The following is a 21,832-nucleotide window of genomic DNA, read 5'->3' on the forward strand; positions in this document are numbered from 1 at the left end:
TGGGTCCCATAAAATTCACCTCTTTGTTTAAATGCATGGAGCTAACCAAAGGATGGCAGGGCTTCACCCCCTCTGCACAGGGAGGAGAGGACAGCCTGAATGCTGCACTGAATTCTTGTAGCCCTCAGACCCCTCTGCCCCAGGACAGCAGCTCTGGGAGGTGTTGGGAAATGCTGGGTCACAAGGAAGAAAATGCACGTGGGGTGTAGGAATACCAAGAGTCTGGCACATCTGGGGTCACTCATTTAGAGCCAGAGCCAAGAGAAAGCAAATGCCTCAGCTGTTCTCCAGCTCCCTTGAAAAAGAAGTATCAGGAAAATAACCCAGCTCTCCTCCTCCCTGGCAGATCCAATGGCTTTTAATCTGCTCTGTCTCACAGCTTCTCTTGCAATGGAAGTTGCTGGTGGTCTGCTCAGGTTAAGCAGCAATTCTGGCAGACTTCAGAGCAGACATGATCTCCAGGTCTTGTTGCTTTGAAGCTCCCAGTTCTATCACACTCACACAGAACTAAATCAGATTTTTTTTTCTCCTCAGTGGAGGCAGAAAATCAGCCCTGTGAGCCCATCTGATTGCAGTGCTGAGGCTTGTCTAATTGAACAAGTGCTCAAGTCAACACTTGAGCAGGATGGAAAACAACGAGGAGATCACCCAGGGATTATGTCTGAGCTCCACAGCTCCTGGCACTGACAGAGCAGATGGCTGGGTCACATCCTGCCCAAGGCTGGCCAGGAAAGATGTCGATAGGGAAAAAAAAATAAATTAATTTATGGTTTAAATGTATTCAACTCGAAATCTACAAGTGCCTCAGGTCTCTAATTCTGTGCTTTAGAGCAGCAGCCCAGAAGATGGGATTAGTTGGGGGTTGGCTCTGCAGAATCCTGCAAGGAGCCCTGCTGCTGCTGCTGCCTCAAAGCTGATGTGGGTAAAGAATATTTTGGGAAGGGGAGCTGAGATGCAGGGAGTGGAGATAACTTGGCTGGTCCTGTTGAAGTGGGGAACAGCCAGGAGCAGTGTGGACATGGCAGGTGAGCTGTGAGCCCCTGTGGTGTGGCCGTGCCGATGGAGCCAGGAACCCAAACCCAAGAGCCGGTGGGGAGGGAGGTGATTTGTGCAAGTGTGGGAGCATCACAACCATCCCTGCAGGTCTCCAGCCTGTTCCTTATAGGATCACACTTGGTCCTACAGCCAGAGTCTGTATCCAGAGAGCTTTGGGCTTGGGGAAGTTGCTGGTGGCTGTCCCATGGGTATGTGGCCACCAGAAATCCCGGTGACCTCCATGTGGCTTTCTGTCCCCTTCCCTTGGGGTGGGAGGAGATGAACACACAGAACTGCTTTTCCCAATGCCCAAACTACTTCTGTCTGGGGAAATACACCCTCAGAAGAGCCCTCACTACAACAGCAATTACCTATTTCCTCTAGCTCTGGACCCTGCTACACTTTATTTGCTTTTACGCAAACAGCAGTGCATCTGTCAGGCCAAGCTGGGAGTATCAGAGTCCCTTCATCTGTAACTGCTGCTGCCCTGTAATTCCCTCCTGCCACCTCTTCCCAAAAGCACTTTTAACCCTGGAAACTCCCAATTTTGCTCTCTGTACTTAGAAGTTATTTTCATTTTTTCTAGTGTGTCTGTAGCTTGAGCAATAATAAAAAACTGCATTTTGCATCTGGTAAAATGGAGTGGAATTGCCTTGCTGGCAGCAGTAAAAATGCTGTTTTCCTAAGATATTGCTGTATTTGTCTTCTTTGGTTCTAAAAGCTTTTTTTTTGTTTGTTTGTTTCCAGGGGGCAGCACTGGAAGAACCTTTATGGGCTCCTAATGAAGTGCAGGTGGACGATTGACTGATGATAATTAAGGTAGGAAGAGGTGCTGTTAATTTTGGCATCTTCTCATTTGTCCTGTCCTTGCAATAAAATGGTGCTGGCCAGTGGCCATTGGTCTATTTTGGGGTTTAGTACACAACCATGGCTCTATGGCCAAGCAGTAACTTCTGCTAAAGTGTCCCTTTAAACACAGATGGAAGGGAAATCTTATTTAAGAACTACCTGGGAACGTAACTAAGTGGAAAAAATCTGACTTCCTCCCCCAAAGGATAATAAGGTCTCTGTTGGTGCAGAGTTGGAAGGGACATGACTCTTATTTGAGAGCCCTCAGCACAGGGATTTTTTTGTTCTGCTGAAACCCAGTGGTTGGGTTGGAATTCAGGTTCTAACTTGCAATCTCAGAAAAAAAAGAAGAAAACTTGAACTAAAGATATATTTTATTCGTTTATTTTCATCATCTTGAGCGTCTGTGGAAAGCTGGTCTATCTCCAAATGTGGCAAGGGAGTGCTCAGTTCTTGATGGATGAAACAGAGGAAAATCCCTGATTTAAAAGCAGCAAATTGTTTTACAAACTTGGAGAAGAAAATACAAATGTGAGCAGAGTTAAATGGATTTATAAGTAGTTTTTGTGCTGCTTTTACACCTGAATTCTTGCCTTGCTGGATTGTTTCTGCCATGGTGGTTGTGCTTGGAGGCATCATCGGAAGGGTGAGATGGTCACTGCTGGTCTCTGCCTCCTCTTCCTGAAGCAAAGAGGGTCACCACAGAGACTCCCAAATATCTACTGGAACAGAGGCTTTGCTTCCTCTCACAGTTTGGGTTTTCACTTCTGATTAGTGGGTTCAGTTCATGGCTGCTTGGTTTTTGGTGTCAGCAGAGAGCTGTGGAGGAGAGGGGGAAATTCAAGCTGCAACAAGAACAGATTCTTTGAACGTGGGTTTACCATTCTCCAGCCTATTCCTGCTTTTTGTTTGGCTTGTGATAAGATGCACTGCTGTGGAATTTGCTTGGAGCAGGGATTTGCATGAATTATTGTTCCTTGCAACGTGCACATGTGTGCAGGCCCTCTCCCCATGCTCCACGGTACCCCAGCACCCCTTTGGAGGAGGATTTGTGTGCTGGGGTGCAGTGATCAGCAAAAGCCAAGTGCTTGAGGGAAGGAAGGCTGCAGTGATAAAAACAAAATGCTGAAATAAGGGGAAAACTCCTCTAGGGCTGTGCAGCAGCGCTGGGATTTGTGTGTTTATTCTGTGTGCTGACTTATCCCAGCATGATTTTGTAAAAGCAACATCCTCCTGTTAGGGAAAAACTCAGTGGTGCTTGGCCTCTTGCAGAGTTCACTTTTTATTTAGGAGGTGTAATGGCATCAGTCACAGCTGCTGATTGATGTAGTGTGGCCCAAAATTATGTACAAGATGGGAGTAAACAGTCATCGGGGATGGTGTCTTGATTCTGCACTTGGAGCTTTTCATTTGAAAGGTTTCCCCCTTCTCCTAAAGAGATCTTTCTGTAAATCACTAATTAAGCAAATGAGCTACAGTGACATCAGTCTAATTCCAAAAAGAGCTGGTGTTTTGGAGAAACCTTCAAGCTGCAGACTCCAATTATCCAATATTTAAAAATTATGGTGTCTTACAGGAATAGAGCAAGGAAAGAATTACTGGAATTTTGTGTGACTTCAGGTTTCACATACAAAATCAAGTTTTTTGTAATTCTGAATTCTACATTGATGCTAAATCTGGTGTCCTCACTAAATTTGACTAAATCTGATAGCACTAAAAAATTTGCTTGCAATTCTCTTACTTCCTTTTTGTAGAGAGTAGAAAAGGTTAAGGCAAATACCTTATTGGGATGTTCATCTACAATACTTTGTGCAATGTATTTCTCTTCTGAAAAACTGACTTTGATGGGGAAACTGGGGGAACTTCTGCCCCCAGAGCATCAGGGGCAGGTGTGAGTGGATGTTCATCTACAATACTTTGTGCAATGTATTTCTTTTCTGAAAAATTGACTTTGATGGGGAAAACCAGGGGAACTTCTGCCCCCAGAGCATCAGGGGCAAGCGTGAGCAATGGTGGAGCATCGGTGGTGGTCCCACCGTTTGTGAGGTCCTGGTTTAGGAAGAGCACTGGTGTATATTGAAAGCAATCAGAGCAAGGTGCTCAGTGTGATGGAGCTGTGGCATTGTGTGGAGCTGTATTTGAGTGTGCAGAACACTGCCAGAGCTGCTGAAAGGGGCAGAAACCATCACGGTGTGGAGGGGACCCTCCCTTGTGTGTGCCGTGTTTTTGAGAGGGGGAGCGCTAAAACCACAGATCTTCTTTCAACAAAGGCCATCCAAAGCCATCCACAACCTCTGCACCATCCATATCCTCCTCCAGCTGTGTTGCCAGCAGTTTTTGGGGAGGTGGGAGCCACGCTGGGGTGCCCTGGATTTGCAGAAGAGCTCGACACGTGCGGTTTCCTCCACCGGTTCCCCCAGCGCCCGTCCCCGAGCTGTTGTTTTCGGTGCTACCCACAATAACTGAAATGTCTTTCCTGAGAGATAAGTCAGTAAATTGTGGTTGGCTCCTTCCCCTGGTGTTTGTTCTCTCAGTAACTTGAAGGTTTATCTATCACCAGGGTGCTGCTGGTGCTCCCCTCAGGGGTACCCTCCAGCACCTTCCACCACAGTCCCACAGCCTCTCCCTCAAGGATTGCTCCTCAAAAAAGTGCCACAGCTTCATCTTCTCCTCAGGCATGTGCAGTTGTGACCAAACTTCAGGAGATGATAGGAGGTGGTGGATCAGAACTCATTCCAGCCCTGCACTGCTTCATCCTGGTGGATTCTGCTTGGAGTGGCCAAAGTGGTTTTTCCCCCACTTGGATTTGCATTTTTGGTCAAAGCCACCACCAGCTGCAGTGCTTCTGAACCCTTTAAAGATTGCTGTCACATTTTGGGACTTGCTGATGTGCAGGCTGATCCTTGGAGCACGTTTTGGAAACACAGAGTTTGCCCAGAGACCAGAAATCACAAGTGATTGGTGCTCCTAAATCCCACTGGCACTTCTCCCCACCTCTTTCCTGTGAGGCTTCAAACTTCTACCTGAAATTTGATCCTGCTGAGGTGAGCTGACTTGGCCTAAAAAACACCCTGGGATTTGCACTGAGTGCAAACCCTCATTCCCAGCACACACCACCAGCACTGGGTGGTTGGAGCTGAGCATGGAATGGGGACAGGAAGGAGAAAACTCCTTGCAGAAACCACTCCAGGCAGCGTGTCAGGACCTGCAGCCCCTACCTGGAGCTGCTGGGTATAAATAAACACATCCACCCTCCTTATTTCTGACAACTGCCTCCCTGAGGAGTAATTTATTTTTTTTTTCCCCAGTAGCTTGTTCTGCAAGCAGGTTTCCTCTTGCAGGTGATTAGGAAAACCTCATTTTTATGTTAATTAGGCATAACTATCAGTGCACAGACATCAACTGCTCTCACATCCTTCTGAGACTGCGATTTTTATTGAAATTCAGTCCTGAAAAACCGAAACCAGCAACTGATGTACCTGTTGCCTGAACAGATGGGAAACTGCACCAAGGGGTGGTTGCCTCATAAAAAACATTGCCAGGGTGTAGCAACCACAGGTTCAGCTTTCAGGAGGGTTGCAGCTGCAGTCAGTTTAGGTTTTTAGTTGTGTTTGCTTGCTAAGTTTGAGGGCTTCCTCAACAACTTGTCTCCACTGAGATCAAGCCATGCTAATTTAGTTCATTGCAGCTAAGCACAGCTGTTGCTGACACTGGTGGGCCTGCACCTATCGAGCAAATCTTTCTCATGTTGGTGTCTCCAAACACATCTCTGCTTTGATTGTATTTGGTCCAGTGGGAGGGTTGAGCTGATTCACATTTTCAATAAAACAGATCCTTCCTTTTGGGCAGATTGGCTGCACCATCCATCCAAGTGCTGAAGGTTGGATGGGGTTTGGAGCAACCTGGTTTAGTGGAAAATGACTCTGCCCATGGCAGCAGCATGGAATTAAATTAAGATCCCTTTCAAGAGAAAAGAAGAGGGAATTCAATCAGATGTGCTTTGGGTTTGTTGGTAAAACACAAGTGCAGCTGCTTTGGTGACATTTTTACCACAGTGCCAAGCACTGGAGGTGGAGGGGCCTGAGGAGAACATCTGGTCCCAGCTGATACAAACCAAAACCTATGAAATTCTGGAGTTGCACCCAACTGGAATTGCACTTTCCCCAACACCACAGGGAGGTTTCAGGAATACATTTGCCCAGGCAGACACAGGTCAGCAGTGGGATCAGCCAGGTCAGTGCTAACACCATTAACTTCTCCTGCCTCCTCCTGCAGAACTCACTTCTCTGATATTATTTAAGGATTTTTCCAATCCAAATCCTTGAGGTTCCTTGCTGAAATCTAAAACAAATATATCCATCTTATCAGGCCTTTCCAAGAGCAAAGCATGGAAATCCCCTGGCAGGCTGGCACCGTCGCCGGTGTTTTCCTCTCTCTGCACCAGCAAATTTCCTTTAATATTGCTGTACAAATCCGCCCTGGATTATGCAATGATGAAGAAGAAAGAATGAAAAATTACACAGGAATTTGGCAAGGGACATGTGGACCCCTCACAGCTGCAGCTGGATGGGTTGTGATGCATTAAACACAGGGATGTGGTGCAGAACTGCCTGTGCTTGGTCAGGAACCTGTTCCCTTTTCACACAGAGTCATTCTGAGGGCAGGCAGATACCTGGGCTGGGGATTTTTGTATGTGGATGTCCACAGGGAGATAAGGCAGGCTGGAAAAATTAATTATTTTGTGTATTTCCCAGGGCTGTGATCTGTTGGTATTTTTAAAATTTTTTTTCTAATTTTTTTTTTTTTTGAAGTTAGGGCTGGGATTAAGTGTATTGATGGTATTTTGTGTTTGGATTCAGATTTTTATTAATTTTTATTTACAATACAGTCTTACAACTTTTGAGTTCTATAATATTTTACTAACAGGTTATAAAATGGTTTCGTATTTATAAGATCTTAAAGGAAAAACTATTTAATGAAGAAATGACACTTAAATTACTTTTTCTTTTAACTTAATAATTACTTATGTCTTGTAATGTGGACTTTTTTGTTTAGTTATAAAAAATACTTAAATTTATGAAGAAGAAGGACTAATTACTGCTTTAAAACATCTATTTGACTTCATATAAATTATTATATTTTAAAACTTTTCAAGTTTTCTATTACACACTTCTCTTCGAACTACACACTTTAATCTTAGTGTTATTAATCAATTTTGGAAGCTTTCTCTATGACTTCAGGTCAAATGTGGTGTTTTCTTGAGGGTCTTTCAACACAGAAAATCTAAAATTCTCATCATCCAGGGCTCCAACAGGGACCCTTTAGCTGTGGTGGCCTCAGGTGGGTGCATTTCATGGGAAGTGATACCTGGCAGCAGGTAAAAGCTGCAGGTGGGGAGAAGCCCAACAAGCTTTTGATGCGTAAATCCTCCAGCTCTGACACAAAATGTGAAATTTTTCTTACAAACTCCACCAGTTTCTCTGAGCTTGGTCAAAATACAGCAACACTTGGGGTGAGAGAGGGCACAGCTGGTACCTGTGGAGCCAAGAGATGAGCTCGCTGGGGAAGGAGGTAAATTATAATTATAATTTCATAGTTATAAAATGGCTTGGGGGGATCTGGAAGGGTGCTCTGGAGGAGGAGGAGGAGGAGGAGGAGAGCTTTATTTGGTTGACCATTGCTGAGGGAAATTAATGTCCAAACTTGATTTTTAATGCATTTTTAAGGTGCCTATCCATATACAAGACATTTTCCCTTTTGCTCCTGTCCTCTCTTGCCCAGGTGGAAGCTGTAGTGCAGGAAGTGGTGGTGTACCAGGTGAAATGTATAAAATGTACAATATTTGGGGAAGGAAATAGTGTAATCTATACTTTTGCTGCTGCAGAGAGCATCTGTGGGGTGGGGGCTGTGTCTGAGCTGCTTGGCCAGGTTCTGCTTCCATTTGATGTGGTTTGTGTGCCTTGGTGAGAATTCTCTCTTTGCAGAGCTGGAGGGAGGGGAGAAGCTCTTTAAAGTGAAACATTTCAGATATAGATGGAGCTTATGCTACAATAAAGCTGTTTTACCTCTTCAGGGCTCTTTTTCCCCCGTGGAAGGTGCCCAGCTTGGCTGCACCTCTCTCAGCAGATTCTTGGCAACCTCAGGTCTTAACCTTGGGCTCAGCTTTGAGGAAGCACAAGGTCAAGCTGCTGTTGCTCTAGAGGAAGTTTGTAGGTTCAAAATTCAACTAGACCTGGCCCTTAATTAAAAAACCCCCAAAAACCTAAAAAGCAAGCAAACAAAAAATATTAGTATGAGCTGCTTCCAGTTTTGTACAAGGGGGTGGAGAAGTCACAGAATCACAGAACCATAAAATGTTCTGGGTTGAAAGAGGTCTCAAAAACCATTTAATCCAACCCTTGCCATGTGGAGGGACACCTTCAACTAGACCAGCCTGCTAAATCAACAAGATCATGTGAACAACACCAAAATCTTGCAAAAAACTTTGTATTTGAGAGAAACTGGTTTAGAGGATGAAATGTTGCTGTTTCTCCCCAAAATGAGTGGATGTTATGGCACCTAAAGTGACATCTGAGCTTCTGAGGAAGCACAAGGTCAAGCTGCTGTTGCTCTAGAGGAAGTTTGTAGGTTCAAAATTCAACTAGACCTGGCCCTTAATTAAAAAAACCCCAAAAAATCTAAAAAGCAAGCAAACAAAAAATATTAGTATGAGCTGCTTCCAGTTTTGTACAAGGGGGTGGAGAAGTCACAGAATCACAGAACCATAAAATGTTCTGGGTTGAAAGAGGTCTTAAAAACCATTTAATCCAACCCTTGCTATGTGGAGGGACACCTTCAACTAGACCAGCTTGCTAAATCAACAAGATCATGTGAACAACACCAAAATCTTGTAAAAAACTTTGTATTTGAGACAAACTGGTTTAGAGGATGAAATGTTGCTGTTTCTCCCCAAAATGAGTGGATGTTATGGCACCTAAAGTGACATCTGAGCTTCTGAGGTACAGGTGGGACTGAGCAGGGAGGTCTCTGCAGCTGCATTCATCTGGGTTTTGTAATTTGAGGTTCCTCCTTGCAGAGGAAACTTGTGGGGAGGTGAGAGCTCTGCAGGAGGGGGAAATGGCTGAAGGGATTAAGCAGCAGAAAGTTGGTGGAGAAATGTGGAAGCTGAGTTGGGTTTTCCAGGAAAAAAGTTGGTCAGGATTCAATTGGTGTTTTAATCCATGTAAGAAGGCTCAGGTGTGTGGAAATGTTTGGGATGTTCAGCATCTCCCTGCCTTCATCCCAAAGATGAGCTCAAAATTAGAGGTGGTGACCAAGGACAGTGAAGGGTCTGGAGGGGAAGAGCTAAATCTGAGCAAAAATGAAATTATTTGGAAGGGCTGGAGCTCTGCCCTTCAATGCTTCCATGTGAAGGGTCTGGAGGGGAAGAGTTAAATCTGAGCAAAAATGAAATTATTTGGAAGGGCTGGAGCTCTGCCCCAAACTGGGAGGTGCAGGGAGCCCCAGGAATGGCTGAAACACCTGAGGATCCCCATGAAGGGTGGTGCTGGCTGGATTTTCTTCTTCCCAATCTGTCTTGGGATGAACACTCAGGATGAGGATTCTGCTTGCACACTGCCAGAGCAGGTGTCCCTTAGAGCCATCATTTACTGTCCAAAAACCAACCTGAAACTCTCCAGCTGCAGTGGACCAGTGCCTGCAGCTGCCTCAGGCCAGGCTGCTGCCAGCTCACCACATCTTCAAAGGAAACAGGAACCCCCTGCAGGTGTTGGGGGGCAAGGAGACCTCAACCCCCACGTTGAGGTGCTGCTCCACCTCCTCCCAGAGGCTCCGTTTGTCTGTCCTGGAGCTCAGACACACCTTGGGCAGGATGGAGATTTGTTTGCTCAAATGCCAGCTCACAGGAAATGAATTTTCTGCTGCTCAGGTGCCGTGAGCAGCATTGAAACCACCCCAAAATATTTCACCAGGGATGCTCACAGGTGTCCAGAGCACAAAAACAAATTGGGAAGCCCAGCCTGGCACTGGTTTTGTTGCAGTTGATCAGTGGAAGGTCAGCTTTGCTTCCCAGCTGCTCTTTTTGCTTCAGAGGTCAAGCTGTTAAAAGTCCTTTTCCCAAGCAGCCAGAAGCTTGATCAAAACCTATTTCATATCTATTTCTTTATTTTTATGTGCTTTGAATCCTGAAATGGATCATTTAGGAAGATGTTTTAGATGTGAGATATTGGCTGGCAACCCAGCTCTGCATTAAGTGCTTTAAAACATCTACTCCCCACTTCAATTTTATTTGCTCTTAAATAAATAAAAAAAAAATAGATAATATCTGCTAGACACCAGTTTGTTCATCCCTCGGGCAGGTGTTCAGGGGTTTTCATTGTTTTTAAAGTGGCTGTTTCTGGGCTTTTGGAAGGGCTGTCAGCTTGCTAAAGTCCATGATGGATCTGTAAGAAGTGCTTAATTGGAAATGCTGGTTAAATTATGGGATGCAGACAATCAGCAGGATGCTCAGCCTCACCTTTGGTCCCCACACTGTGCTCTGGGCATCCCTGCTTTGTCATCTCATGGGGTTTGAGCCTTTGCAGGGGAACAAATTCTTCCTCAGCGCTCCATGTCTTGCTTGTAATGAAATGACTTTATTTCCTTGTGCAGCAATCATCATTTTAATAAATTTTCTCTGTCACAAAAGGAAAGAAATGTCATGAACTGATTTTCTCCTTCTCTTCACCGTGAGGCAGATTTTTGCTTTTCAAAGGAAAATACCTTTTAAAACATTTGCACTTCCTTTCAGCTTGAATGATTTCATCCATACTCTGATTTTTATTAGCAAAAGCTCACAGCAAGATGACATTCAGCCCTTTCAGCTGTTGATTTATCCCAGTCTTTATTCTTGGGAGCAAAAATATGGAAAAATTCTCTGTTACACAATTTTTAACATACATTTTCAGAGTTTCATACCACAGGGCGTTGTGGGTTTTTTTTTTTCCTAGTGATGCTTTAACATCTGAATTTGGTACAATTCACTGCTTTTGAAGCATTTGGTGACTTTTGCTTTGTGCTTGATCCACTTTTGATGTGAATTGTCCCAACTTCTGTTTCGGGGGAGGAGCAAAGTTATTTTTTTTTTCTCACCAGCCCACATGGCATTGAATCCATCTGGAGCACGTGGCTGCTGTAATACAGAAACCACACTTTTTTTTTTTTTCTTTTTTCACAAATTCTTCCCTGTGTGACTTCAGTAGTTAAAGCTGGTTCAGTCTCCTGCCCTGGGACTGCCGTGCTGGAAGCTGAAATCTGTTTGTGTTTAAAGCTTCTGTTTCTATTTTGGTAGGAAAATGCATCATCAAGAAGTCTTTCTTCCCACTAGCTGCACACTCAGCCTGGAATAAGGTCTCCAGGGCCACATCCTAATGAAATAACCCACTGGGACACAAAAAAAAGAAACAAAAAACAAACCACTCCTGATAGTGGGATCAAGCTGGGTGCTTCCCAAAAGGAATAATTCAAAGTCTTGTGTGGCAGAGGTTGGGCACCATGGAGGCTGGTGACTGATAGTTGGTGTTAGGAGAAAGATGTTTCACTAAACAAAGTCTGATGTGTTACAGGGTAGGAATTTTTATATGGGATGCTGTGTCTCATCAGCAGAAAATAGCAGGGATTTGGGAAATGGCAGCCCTGAAAGTCTTGGGGATGTTGGTGGATGAAAGGCTGGATGTGCCCTGGGTGATCCCACATTGTGGGCAGCAGGGAAAGGGGAATTCAGGAGAGCTGGAGAGTGACTTTGGGCAAAGGATGGAGGGACAGGACACAGGGAATGGCTCCCAGTAGCCAGAGGGCAGGGATGGATGGGATATGGGGAAGGAATCGTTCCCTGGGAGGGTGGGGAGGCCCTGGAGCAGCTGTGGCTGCCCCTGGATCCCTGGAAGTGTCCAAGGCCAGGCTGGACAGGACTTGGAGCAACCTGGGACAGTGGGAAGGTGTCCCTGCCCATGGCATGGGGTGGCACTGGATGAGCTTTAAGATCCCTTCCAACCCAAACCATTCCATGATTCTGGCTCTATGATGATACTTTCATTCAATTCAGATAGGCTGGGATGCAGTGAGGGTCATTAACAGGGGCAGGGGGGTTAATTAACCCACAGGACACGTGCAGGGGGTGTCTGGACACAGCCATTCCTCCTGGGAACATGGGATGGACACACAGGAAGGGTTCTGCTCTTGAACTGAACTTCAGAACCTGACAATGTGGTGAAGAAGGAAGGAGTGAAGGGATTTCTCCCCTCAAAATGGATGCAGTTGCATAGAGGATGTGTGGGGGACTGAAGAAACTCCCCTAGAGTTGTCCCTCCATCACTGCCACTGCCTTTCTCAGTGGATCAAGATGAATCAAGGACACAACACTGGAGGAGGGGTTGGGTGTCCCTCTCTGAGAGCCACCACCCCCAGCAGCTGATGGTCCTGCTGCTCTTACCTCACACCACACAGCTCACCCTTGCCAATATTCCTAGAGGGATTTACTGAGCCTCTGGAGTGATTGAGGTGCTCACAAGTATTTGAATATCCCACTAAATATTTATCTGCAATTAAAGCCTTGGGAAAACCTTGTGAAACAAGAGCCATCGTTGGAGTCCTGCTTCCCTTTGTGTCAAACTGGCAAATGGTGGCTTTGATCCTCTCTTATCCCCATGGATTGGGGCCATCTCCTTTCTTCTCTGCACTCAGGACCCACAGCAGCATCTGGGACTGTGCATGAGGCCCCAGACAAGCAGCAGCCAGGCTCATCTCTCCAATTTTCAGGCTCTCCAACGCCTTTTGTGAGATGGTACCAGCTTTGGTACTTCAAAGAAAGGTGTCAGAAATGCAAAAATGAGCAAGTAAGGATTAATCTGCTTGTGGGGATGGGGATCTGCCTCCCCCTCCTGATTGCAGTGTAAATTAGTGGTTGACTTGAGGCCTGTAGTGGAGCTATTTATACCTCCAAGGTTTGAATTATAGCTGGATAGATTATATCATCCCTTTGTTTAATCCTTTTTCCTTTCTTCTGTCAGGCTTTTGACCTCAGTGATTTTCAAAGCAGTCAGATTCGCTTCCTACGGTTTTCTTGTGCTGGTATTTGTATCCAGGAAAGGGGAGGAGAATTTAGATGGCTTTTTCTGTACTGTTTTATTTTCTCTTGCTCTCCCTTACTCATTTCCTCATTCAACAGCCCAGTTCTTTTTCTTTTTTTTCTTTTTTTTTTCTTTTTAACCTTTTCAGGCATTTTCATTCCACAACTGTCATTGCCTTTCCAAGGCTTTTTATTTTTATTTTCTAGGGCTTCAAAACAGCAGAGGTAAGAGGCAGCCTGGGTGAATATTCCACTTTATAGGCTTGAACTCTTCCCAAAAATCTTGGGAGTGAAGCTCTGCTGCCATGCACCTGCCTGCTGGTCAGACCTCCAGCTCTCCTTCATTTCCCCCCCACCCATGGCCAGAGCAGTGTGAGGGAGGCTGTTGTTGCTCTTGGATTTATTGGCTGTGATTTTGCAAATAAATGCTTTATAATCACTTCCTTGCTGCTCCTTGCAGCCAAGAAAGGGAGACAGGGAAGGGCAGGCTGCCTCCCTGTGCTCTGCCTTTCCCTTTGGATTTGCACTTCCTATTTCCAAAACTGCTTTTATTTTTAGACCTCTAATAAGTGTTAGAGGGTTTAGGATATATATTTATTCTTACAGCTCTCTAAAAGTGGTGTTTTAAACAGAAACACCCCAAAGTTGGCCCCGGGGCAGTGGCTGCAGTGGTTCCTGGCTCTTTGCTCTGTTGCTGCAGTTTGGATTTTCCTGTACTTCCCATCCAGGAGAAGCTGTCAGAAAAATAAAGGGCACAGGAGATGTGGAAGTCAACTGAATATTTTTAAATATCAGAACATGCTGTACAAGGGTGGGAATTAAATTTTGCTGCTGAAGCAAGCAGAGAGCTCCTCTGCAGTGTGAGCTTCCCTCCCATCTTCCTCGATGGATTTTCCTACCTGGAGCAGCCCTCCCACCTAAAAAATTCCCATTGGCCTTCAAATCCTTTTGTGGCAAGGATTTACACACATGGTTGGATGTTTTTGGACAAGATGGAATGAAGATCTCCAGCAAAACTCCTGGCAGGAGGGGAAACCTTTAAAAAGTGATACTGAGCTGGGCATCTGTGGGATGGGAACAGCCTTTAGTGAATTCTAATTCCCCATCCCTGTATTTCCCCATCCCTGGAAGTGTCCAAGGCCAGGTTGGATGGGGCTTGGAGTAACCTGGGCTGGTGAAAGGTGTCCCTGTCCCAGAGGGAGGACCTTGAAGTGGCAGCAGGCTCTTGAATCCAGTGGGTTATTATTTGCTGAAGTGATGATCAAGGCCAAAATAACCATTTTTATAATAAATTAGAATAGTTTTTATCACTAGACATGAGTATAAAATCCTTTGGGGAAATAGGATGCTGGCTGGAGTAGAGTTTTCCTACCAGTGCTTTTTCAAGGGCATTTTCAGTTGAAACCATTGCATTTTTGACCCCCTTTATCAGTATGTGCTCAGCCTCCAGCCTGGTGGATATTTGGGGCTTTGTTTGTCTCTTGCAGCCCTCCCAACGTTTGTGAACAATTATTTCTTTGGAGCAGCATTTGAGCCCTTAGTGCTTTTATTCTCCAAGCTGCTGCCCACAATTTGGCCACATCTCAGCCTTTCTCCTTGGTATTTCTGGGAAGTGGAAGCTGTTTCCTGGTGCAGAAAACCCAATTATTGGATAAACTCAGATCCTTCATCTGGAATGAAATTGGGAATATTCATCAGGCAACACCAGAATCATCACTTCATTTTCAGACACTTGGGGAGAGTTGGAAGCAATTAAGGCTGAGCAGATGGGATGGGTCCCTCTGCCCTGTCCCCTCATCCCACCCTTTCTTACTCTTTTCTCTGCCTTCTTTCCTTCCTCCCTAAAAAAAGGAGAAAGGGAAAGAAAAGCAAAGTAACTTGTATGGATAGAGGGGAGGTGTAATTATGAGCAGTGGGACCAATTTAAAAAGGAAGATTTCAGGGAGACTCCGAGTTCCTTTGACATGTTGAGGGGTTTTGGTAGAGGATAAAAGGAAAATAAACTAATTTATTCCTAAATTGTAATTCCTTTTTGGTATTAATCTGTTTCATTAGTGTAGTTCACAAATGCTCACAGGCAGGGGAGAGAGGGGGGCAGCAAATTGAAATGAAGACATTTTCAAAAGGAAAATCTTGCTAGGAAAGGCTTCCTGCAGGGAGAAATCATATCCCAGGAGAAGAGCTGGAAACTCCACTGCTTTGGACTTTTCAAGTGAGACTGGATAAAGCAATTTGGGAAATTTCTTGGAGGGAGCAGTTTTTGCTGCGTGGTGGGTAGGCCCAGATGGTCTAATTGATCCCTTCTTTGGCCAGTCCATGTGGTTTTCATTTCCTTCTGGGGAAAAAAAAACCCCTTTCCTCCTGGGAAGGGCACTGGACTGAGGAGTGTGGTGGCCTCAGGGATCTGTCACTGCTTACAGGGCTGCTGTTGTCCTGGGCTCTTATTCTGCTACTCTGAAATAAATTAAAAATTATTATTTTTCTCCCTTGCTGTGACTCCTTCTAGGTTTAGGAGGATGTAACCATCTTTGGAGGGAGTGCTCCTCACCTTCCTGCAGCTGATGCATCTCCCAAAACTGCCTGGTGTCCATGGGTGTCAGCTCTGGATCTTGTGAGCTGAAAATGGTTTCACTGAGATCTGAACAGCTGTTCCTTGGCTTTCACCCACAAAAAAAATCCTGTTTCTTATTTGCTCCATGAACTCTGAGAATGGGGAAGAAATTTGGGCAGAGTGTGTCATCATAGTATCACAGAATGGGCCTTAAAGCTCAGCCTGGGGGATATTTGGGTATGAGTGGGAATGGTTGGAGAAGTTCTTTAAAGGTCATTTCATTCCAATGCCCTGCCATGGGCAGGGACACCTTCCACCATCCCAAGTTCCTCCAAGCCCCATCCAACCTGGCCTTGGGCACTTCCAGGGATCCAGGTGATGCCTTGGGAAGGCTGACCTAGAGCAGAGGCTGGACAGAGCTAAAGAATAAAGTAGGAATTTATTAAAAGGCCTCAATGGATGCACCTTGGGCAGCACAAGAACCCAGCCAGGGCTATACCCAAGGCGAACCAAAATGGTCACAAAATGAACCCAAGATGAAACAAAGTGGTCACCAAGTGCACAACCAGTCACGGGGTCTCTCCCTTGGATCAGTTCTGCTCCATTTGCATCTTGCAGTTCATTGTCCCATTCCAGCTTTAGCCCATGCAGTCCCACCCTGCTTGTTTTTCTCTCTCCAGCCCACAGTGTTTGTGCTCTTGGGCTGAGATTTGGATCATTTGTCCTTGGTGCCCAGCTGGAGCAGGAATTGTTTTGTCTCCCTGCTCTGTGCACAGAGCTCACCATCCTTCATATGAAACCCAGACCCACACACTAAAGCAGCACAGAATCTGAAAAATAGAAAAGCCAAAACCTGAGGCATCACAGGGGCAGCCACAGCTTCTCTGGGCACCCTCTAGCTGGCCATGAACTTTTTATTTCCCCTCTCTTTTCCCCTTGGTCGTTGTGCAGGTTGGTGATGAGAAACCCTTGTGAAGCAGGTTAGGGTTTGACCCAGTTGTAACATTAAATTTTGGGGCTGCTGGCTCTTGGTGTGTCATGGCTGAATCACAGCTCAATGGCCATGAGTGCTTTGCCACCAGCCTTGTTTTGTCTACCAAGGTGAGTGCTGTGCCTGTTGATGGGGAGATAAGCAAGGATCTGTGACTTGAGATGGATTTCCAAGGAGGAATGGGGAGATCTGGGAATCATTTCTTACCTAGGAAGGATGGCTGTGATGGAGAAAACAGCTGTAGGACGTGGGAGGAGGGAAAAGGTGAGAAAGTGGACTGTGTGTAACATTTAGGAAGGAGATAGATTGAGTCTGGTTTACTGCTGAATGTGAATTCTTGGGATAGAGAGAGCTGGAGCAGGGAAGATGAGAATTACAGAGCATTGGATAAAGGAACAACTTGTGTGGTGCAGGTGAGCAAATCCACCTCCATGGTTGTGTTTGTTCTGGAGACATGGGAGTGCATGTGAACACAGTCCACACATGCCTGGGTTTGAGGCCATGGGCACTGCAGTGCCCATCTTTATTTGGTTCTCTACTTCAAGGCTCACATTTTCTTATTCCATGTGCAAGAATTGAACCTCAGCTCCGCTGTCCTCTCCTCAGGAAAAGCCTGTGGAGATCTCCCCAGGTTCTGTGCTCAGAGCACATTCACTCCCTTACACAAAAACAGGGTCAGGTTTCTGGAGGATCTGGCTTACCCTCAGAAGAAAAGATGGCTTTTCAAAGGAAAAGTTCATCCTCCTTGACTGTGACTTTATAAAGCAGGGATTTATTAGGAGGCCTCAATGGATGCACCTTGGGTCATCCATTGAGCCCAGCCAGGTCTACACCCCAGGTAAACCCAAAATGGTCCCAAAATGAACCCAAGGTGAACCCAAAATGGTCACAAAACGCACGACTGCTCACGGGGTCTCTCACTTCCTGAAGTGACTTCACTCAAGTGAAGTCAGAGACTTCACTCCTTTACACAAGAGCAAGGTCAGGTTTCTGGAGGATCTGGTTTACCCTCAGAAGAAAAGATGGCTTTTCAAAGGAAAAGTCCATCCTCCTTGACAGTGACTTTATCCCCCTGACAACTCTAAATTCCTTCTGAATTCTCCCAGTGGTCAGGGACAGCAGAAGTTGGATGCTGCATAATCTCCAATCCCCTGCTGGTTCTGCATCCCTCCTCTCAGCAGTGATTTGTAAATATTATTTTCCCCCCAGTATTTTAAAGGACATTTTCATCTCCCCTGGCAGAAGGAGGAGGATATTTCTGGCACTGCTGTTGTATCAATTTTGCTCCTTGTTTAAGATTAATATTAAAAATAATAACACCAGCAAAGCAAACACAATTTTGGTGTTTTCCTCTTAATTTACCCATTCACTTAAAGTACTGGAACTGCAGCTTTGCTACCACTTGAGATACAAAATGCAAATTTAACTGAAGATCACATGGAAATCAACTCATCCATTTTCTGTGTGATGAGTGAAGGTGCATAGAGGAAAAACCACACTGGAATTTAAACCTTGGCAGAAAATAGGGAAGAACTGTGGGCTGCTGTCATGTTGATAGTTTGGACAAGGCAGTTTTGATTTTGGTGTTCTATTTAGCTAATTCTTAGCAGCATAGTGGCAATTTTAGAAAAGTTATTTCAGTCAGCAGCACAACTACAACACAATAAAGATAGATTTGTTCCCCTGATAACAGTTTTGATCAAGGTTTCCTTTTATCCTGCAGTTTTTAAATAATTGGCCTGCTTGCTCTTGGCTTTTATTGTACTGGGGATATTATAAACTCAGATTGTTTTGTAAACCTCTAATTTTAGACACATCTCAGTGCTTATTGTTCCTTTCATCCCTTTTTTTAATACCATGGCACAATTTCTGCAGAGAGGTGGAAATCATCTGCATCCTGAGACTTTCATGTCTAGACTGGATGAAGGGCACGAAAATCCAACCAAAACAATCCCCCCCAGACTTTTTTATAAAAACACTTCTCCATCCCAGCCCCAAACCCCACAGCTCATTCCCTTTATCATAACACCGGGCAAAAAGAAGTGGAAGAAAATCATAAATGCAGCTTTATGGAGTGAGTGTGTGCAATCAGGAGCAGCTTTCCAAACCAGTAACTGTTTATAAAAGCCAGCACAGGCATCAGGAACACAATTGAGTTGCTAAGGCAGAGTTTTCCAGTCGTGCCCCGTAGAGCCCCGCATCGTCTCATTATTCCGCTCCAGCGTCAGCCAACAATGGGGGGAAGATAAAATTTGTGAGATAAAAGATAAAAGCCTGGCAACCCCTTTGCTTAGAGGGGTCAATTTATCCCAGCTCTTTGTAGGGCAGTGTAATTTTAGGCTTTTCCAGGGAGGATCACACCGAAATCCTCGCGGCAGCACTTCCGTAAATAGGTCAGGAGGGGACTCGGCCAGGCTGGGATTGCACCTTGCTCGGAGGGAATTGTGTTTTCTCAGTGGAAATAAGATGGTTTTGTTATTTTATGAACTTATTCACCCAGTTCATAAAGGAAAAAAAAAATATGGGTCAGTTGGGCAACAGCAGTGTGTTCCAATGTGCTGAATTTGGGATAGAAAGCTCCTGGAGCCTGGGATTAAAGCTTTCTGCAGCAGCAGCAAGGAGTGATTTTATTCTGATATTATTTTTTTTTTCCCTCAGCAGGAGCTTTGGAAATTATATATAACAGGTGTTTCACCTTTCTGAACCTTATTCTGATATACTGGACTTGTTTGGCAGAGATTATAAAGCAGTTCTGGGGTTGTTTATCAGCTCCAGCACTTCTGGGTGACCTTGCATCTCATCTTTGGAAGCAACTTAATCCCTGTAACATCCTAAAAGAAGGGTTTCAGGGTTTTTATTGGTAGCTTCTGTATTTTGCAATACTGTGACAAACTGCAGGTGTTGGGCATGGTCAGGGGTTTGGCCACAGTGGCAAAAGACTTGGGAGTAATGGGGTGAAGTTCTTTAGTCCTCCCCTCCTCACTGACAAGCTATTAATTAATTACTCAGGGAGGAAATGGGAGGACTCTGGAAGGCAATCAGGTGCCAAGGTAAATACAGCCTGGCCCTGCCTTTAACTGACTTTCACAAGGAGTCCTCCTTGAAAAGAGCTGGGATAACACAGCCCAAGGTGAATAGAAGGCTTTGAACATCCATGAGCAGGGGATGCAGATCCCTGAGAGGTTTCCTCTCTCCCTCAGTATGGGAACAAGCAGCAGGCTGGGATTTGTGCTCCCAGAGCACTTAGGATCAAAGCGCTGCAAAGGATCCATAAAAAAAAAAAATGAAAATCCACTTTCCTCTGCCTTAACATGGATTTTGCTCTCAAACCACACCAGAGATAGATGGATGTGTGGGGAGACTGAGGAGTTGCATGGAAACCTTTAGCTGGTCTTCCACCCAGATTCTTCCATCCAAACCACAGATGTCCTGGTAGGCATGGAATAGCCAAATGTTCAAAATGAGTTCAAAATGAGATGCTTCTCATTTTGCTGGGGAAAAGAAAGGAGAAAGACCACTTCTGTTAGTCCATTCTGTGGGAATGCCAGGGCTTGGTTCAGCAGGGAATTAAGAACTCCTTGTGTTTGCTTCAATTTCCAGTAGAGCTTCTTCCATCTAGTGCAACCAAAGGACTTCCAGGGTAAGACTTGAAATCAAATTTTCATCTCCCAGTAAAACCTGGGGTCATTTGAGGACCTGTATTTGAGGTGCCTGTATTTGAGTCATTAAATATCATCTGGCAGCCCTCTTTGCACACAGAACCTGATGGAATTGAGAGAAAAATAAGCAAAGCAACACTGAACCTTTTTTAGGATGGCCCAGAGCAGTGACACTCAGGAGAAGCAGAAGCAGCTCTCCCTTTCATGCAGTCACCCAGTATTTCCATCAGCCTGAGCACAGGTGTTTTTCTCTCTCCTTCCTCTGCTACTCAGCATAATCTGTGCTGCCACTCAGGTTACATGGCCAGAGGCTGCAGCACAAAGGAACAACCCCTCACTTTGCTCAGCCCCATCTCCTCGCTGTCACCTCTGCAGTTCCTGCCCTTTCCCATCAGCCTCTCACCCAGGAGCCTCCTTTGATCCTGGTGCTGGTTTCCTCTATGAAAAGGATGAAAAGAGCCCAAGTGGCAGCTCCCTTGGGCTGGCAGAGGGGAGCTGGGTGCACAGTGACACACACAAAAAGCTGATGCTGTTATTCTGTCATGCTGAAATAATGTCCGGCTCCCCGAGGCCGAAGGTTCTGACAGCGAGGAAGGATGGAGGTGATGGCAAAGATCTGGGACACTTCACTGTCCTTGGCTGCCCAGCTTGTCACCTGCTTCCAGGCTGGCTCCCTGCCTCATGGCAGGTGAGAATTCCCAGAACCTTGTAGGTGTGGTTCTGGGAATGCTTTGCTCCAGGGATCCACTCGGTGCCAGATTTCCCTCCTCCCACCCTCCCAGTGCTCAGGTTACTGCAGGCCTTGTGTAATTTGAGGTCCCCAAGTGCTCCTGTGCTTTGTGACTCATGGTTTTTACCTGCCAGGCTGTTAAACCCCCAATTTTGGCCTTCCACATCCCAGCTGTGTTCCCCATCCCATTTGAAATGGGAAAGAAGCAAAAGCCCCACATGAAAATGCTGCTGGGCCATGAGGATCTTGTGGGACACAGGGAAAAGCCTGGAGTGGTGATGAGCAGCAGGGACAGGTTTGGATGGATATTGGGAAGAAATTCTTCCCTGTGAGGGAGGTGCAGGGAGAGAACAGAAATGCTGAGGCACAAGGTGGTGCTGGTGGTGGGACACTGGGTGCCCCTCTGATGGAGCATCAGACCAGAAGCACAGCTCATGTTCCCCACAGTTAACCACAAATTAGAGCCAGCTGTCAACACAGAAATGTTTAAATCTTGTCTTCAAGTGAGGGTGGGGTGGGGATGGGTGTCAGCAGGGACCAAAGGCTGCTCCAGCAGTGAGGGCTGATGGGGAGCTGGGAGGGTGGAAAAGTGGAGCTGATGGAGATTTATGGAGCCCCTGAAGGCCAAACTGGAGGGATCCTGTCATCACTTGCAGTGATCCTTCCATCACTTCCTGCCCTGGAAGAGCAGGAGTGGTGCACACACCCGTGGGGTAAACCAGCACCTTTCCCAGTTCATACTGGGCTCCCAGCTGGTCCTCAAACCCCAGATCCCAAGTTTGGTGCTCCCCTGAAGCAGTGAGGCATGAGGGGAAGATGCCAACTGCAGGCTCTGTTTCTGGTAGCTCCTCTCTGACTTAACAGGAAAAGACTGACCACAGAAAATGTACAATATTGTTTTTCTCCACATTTT

General features: G+C 45.7%; 1 protein-coding gene across 3 annotated transcripts in view; it reads left to right on the plus strand.

Annotated features, from left to right (window-relative positions):
- PTPRA (protein tyrosine phosphatase receptor type A) overlaps positions 1–21,832 on the plus strand; it is a 127,428-nt gene that overhangs the window by 57,563 nt on the left and 48,033 nt on the right. For 2 of the 3 annotated variants that reach the window (XM_036382238.2, XM_054514643.1), the window contains one exon: positions 1,783–1,854. In XM_036382238.2, the coding sequence (XP_036238131.1) occupies positions 1,843–1,854 (12 nt within the window). In that variant the 5' untranslated portion in view covers positions 1,783–1,842. Of the gene's footprint in view, positions 1–1,776; positions 1,855–21,832 lie in introns of those variants that run through there. The other variant, XM_036382240.2, reaches the window with a different exon arrangement.

The sequence above is a fragment of the Molothrus ater genome, chromosome 4 (genome assembly GCF_012460135.2).
Source record: "Molothrus ater isolate BHLD 08-10-18 breed brown headed cowbird chromosome 4, BPBGC_Mater_1.1, whole genome shotgun sequence".
Taxonomy (NCBI): domain Eukaryota; kingdom Metazoa; phylum Chordata; class Aves; order Passeriformes; family Icteridae; genus Molothrus; species Molothrus ater.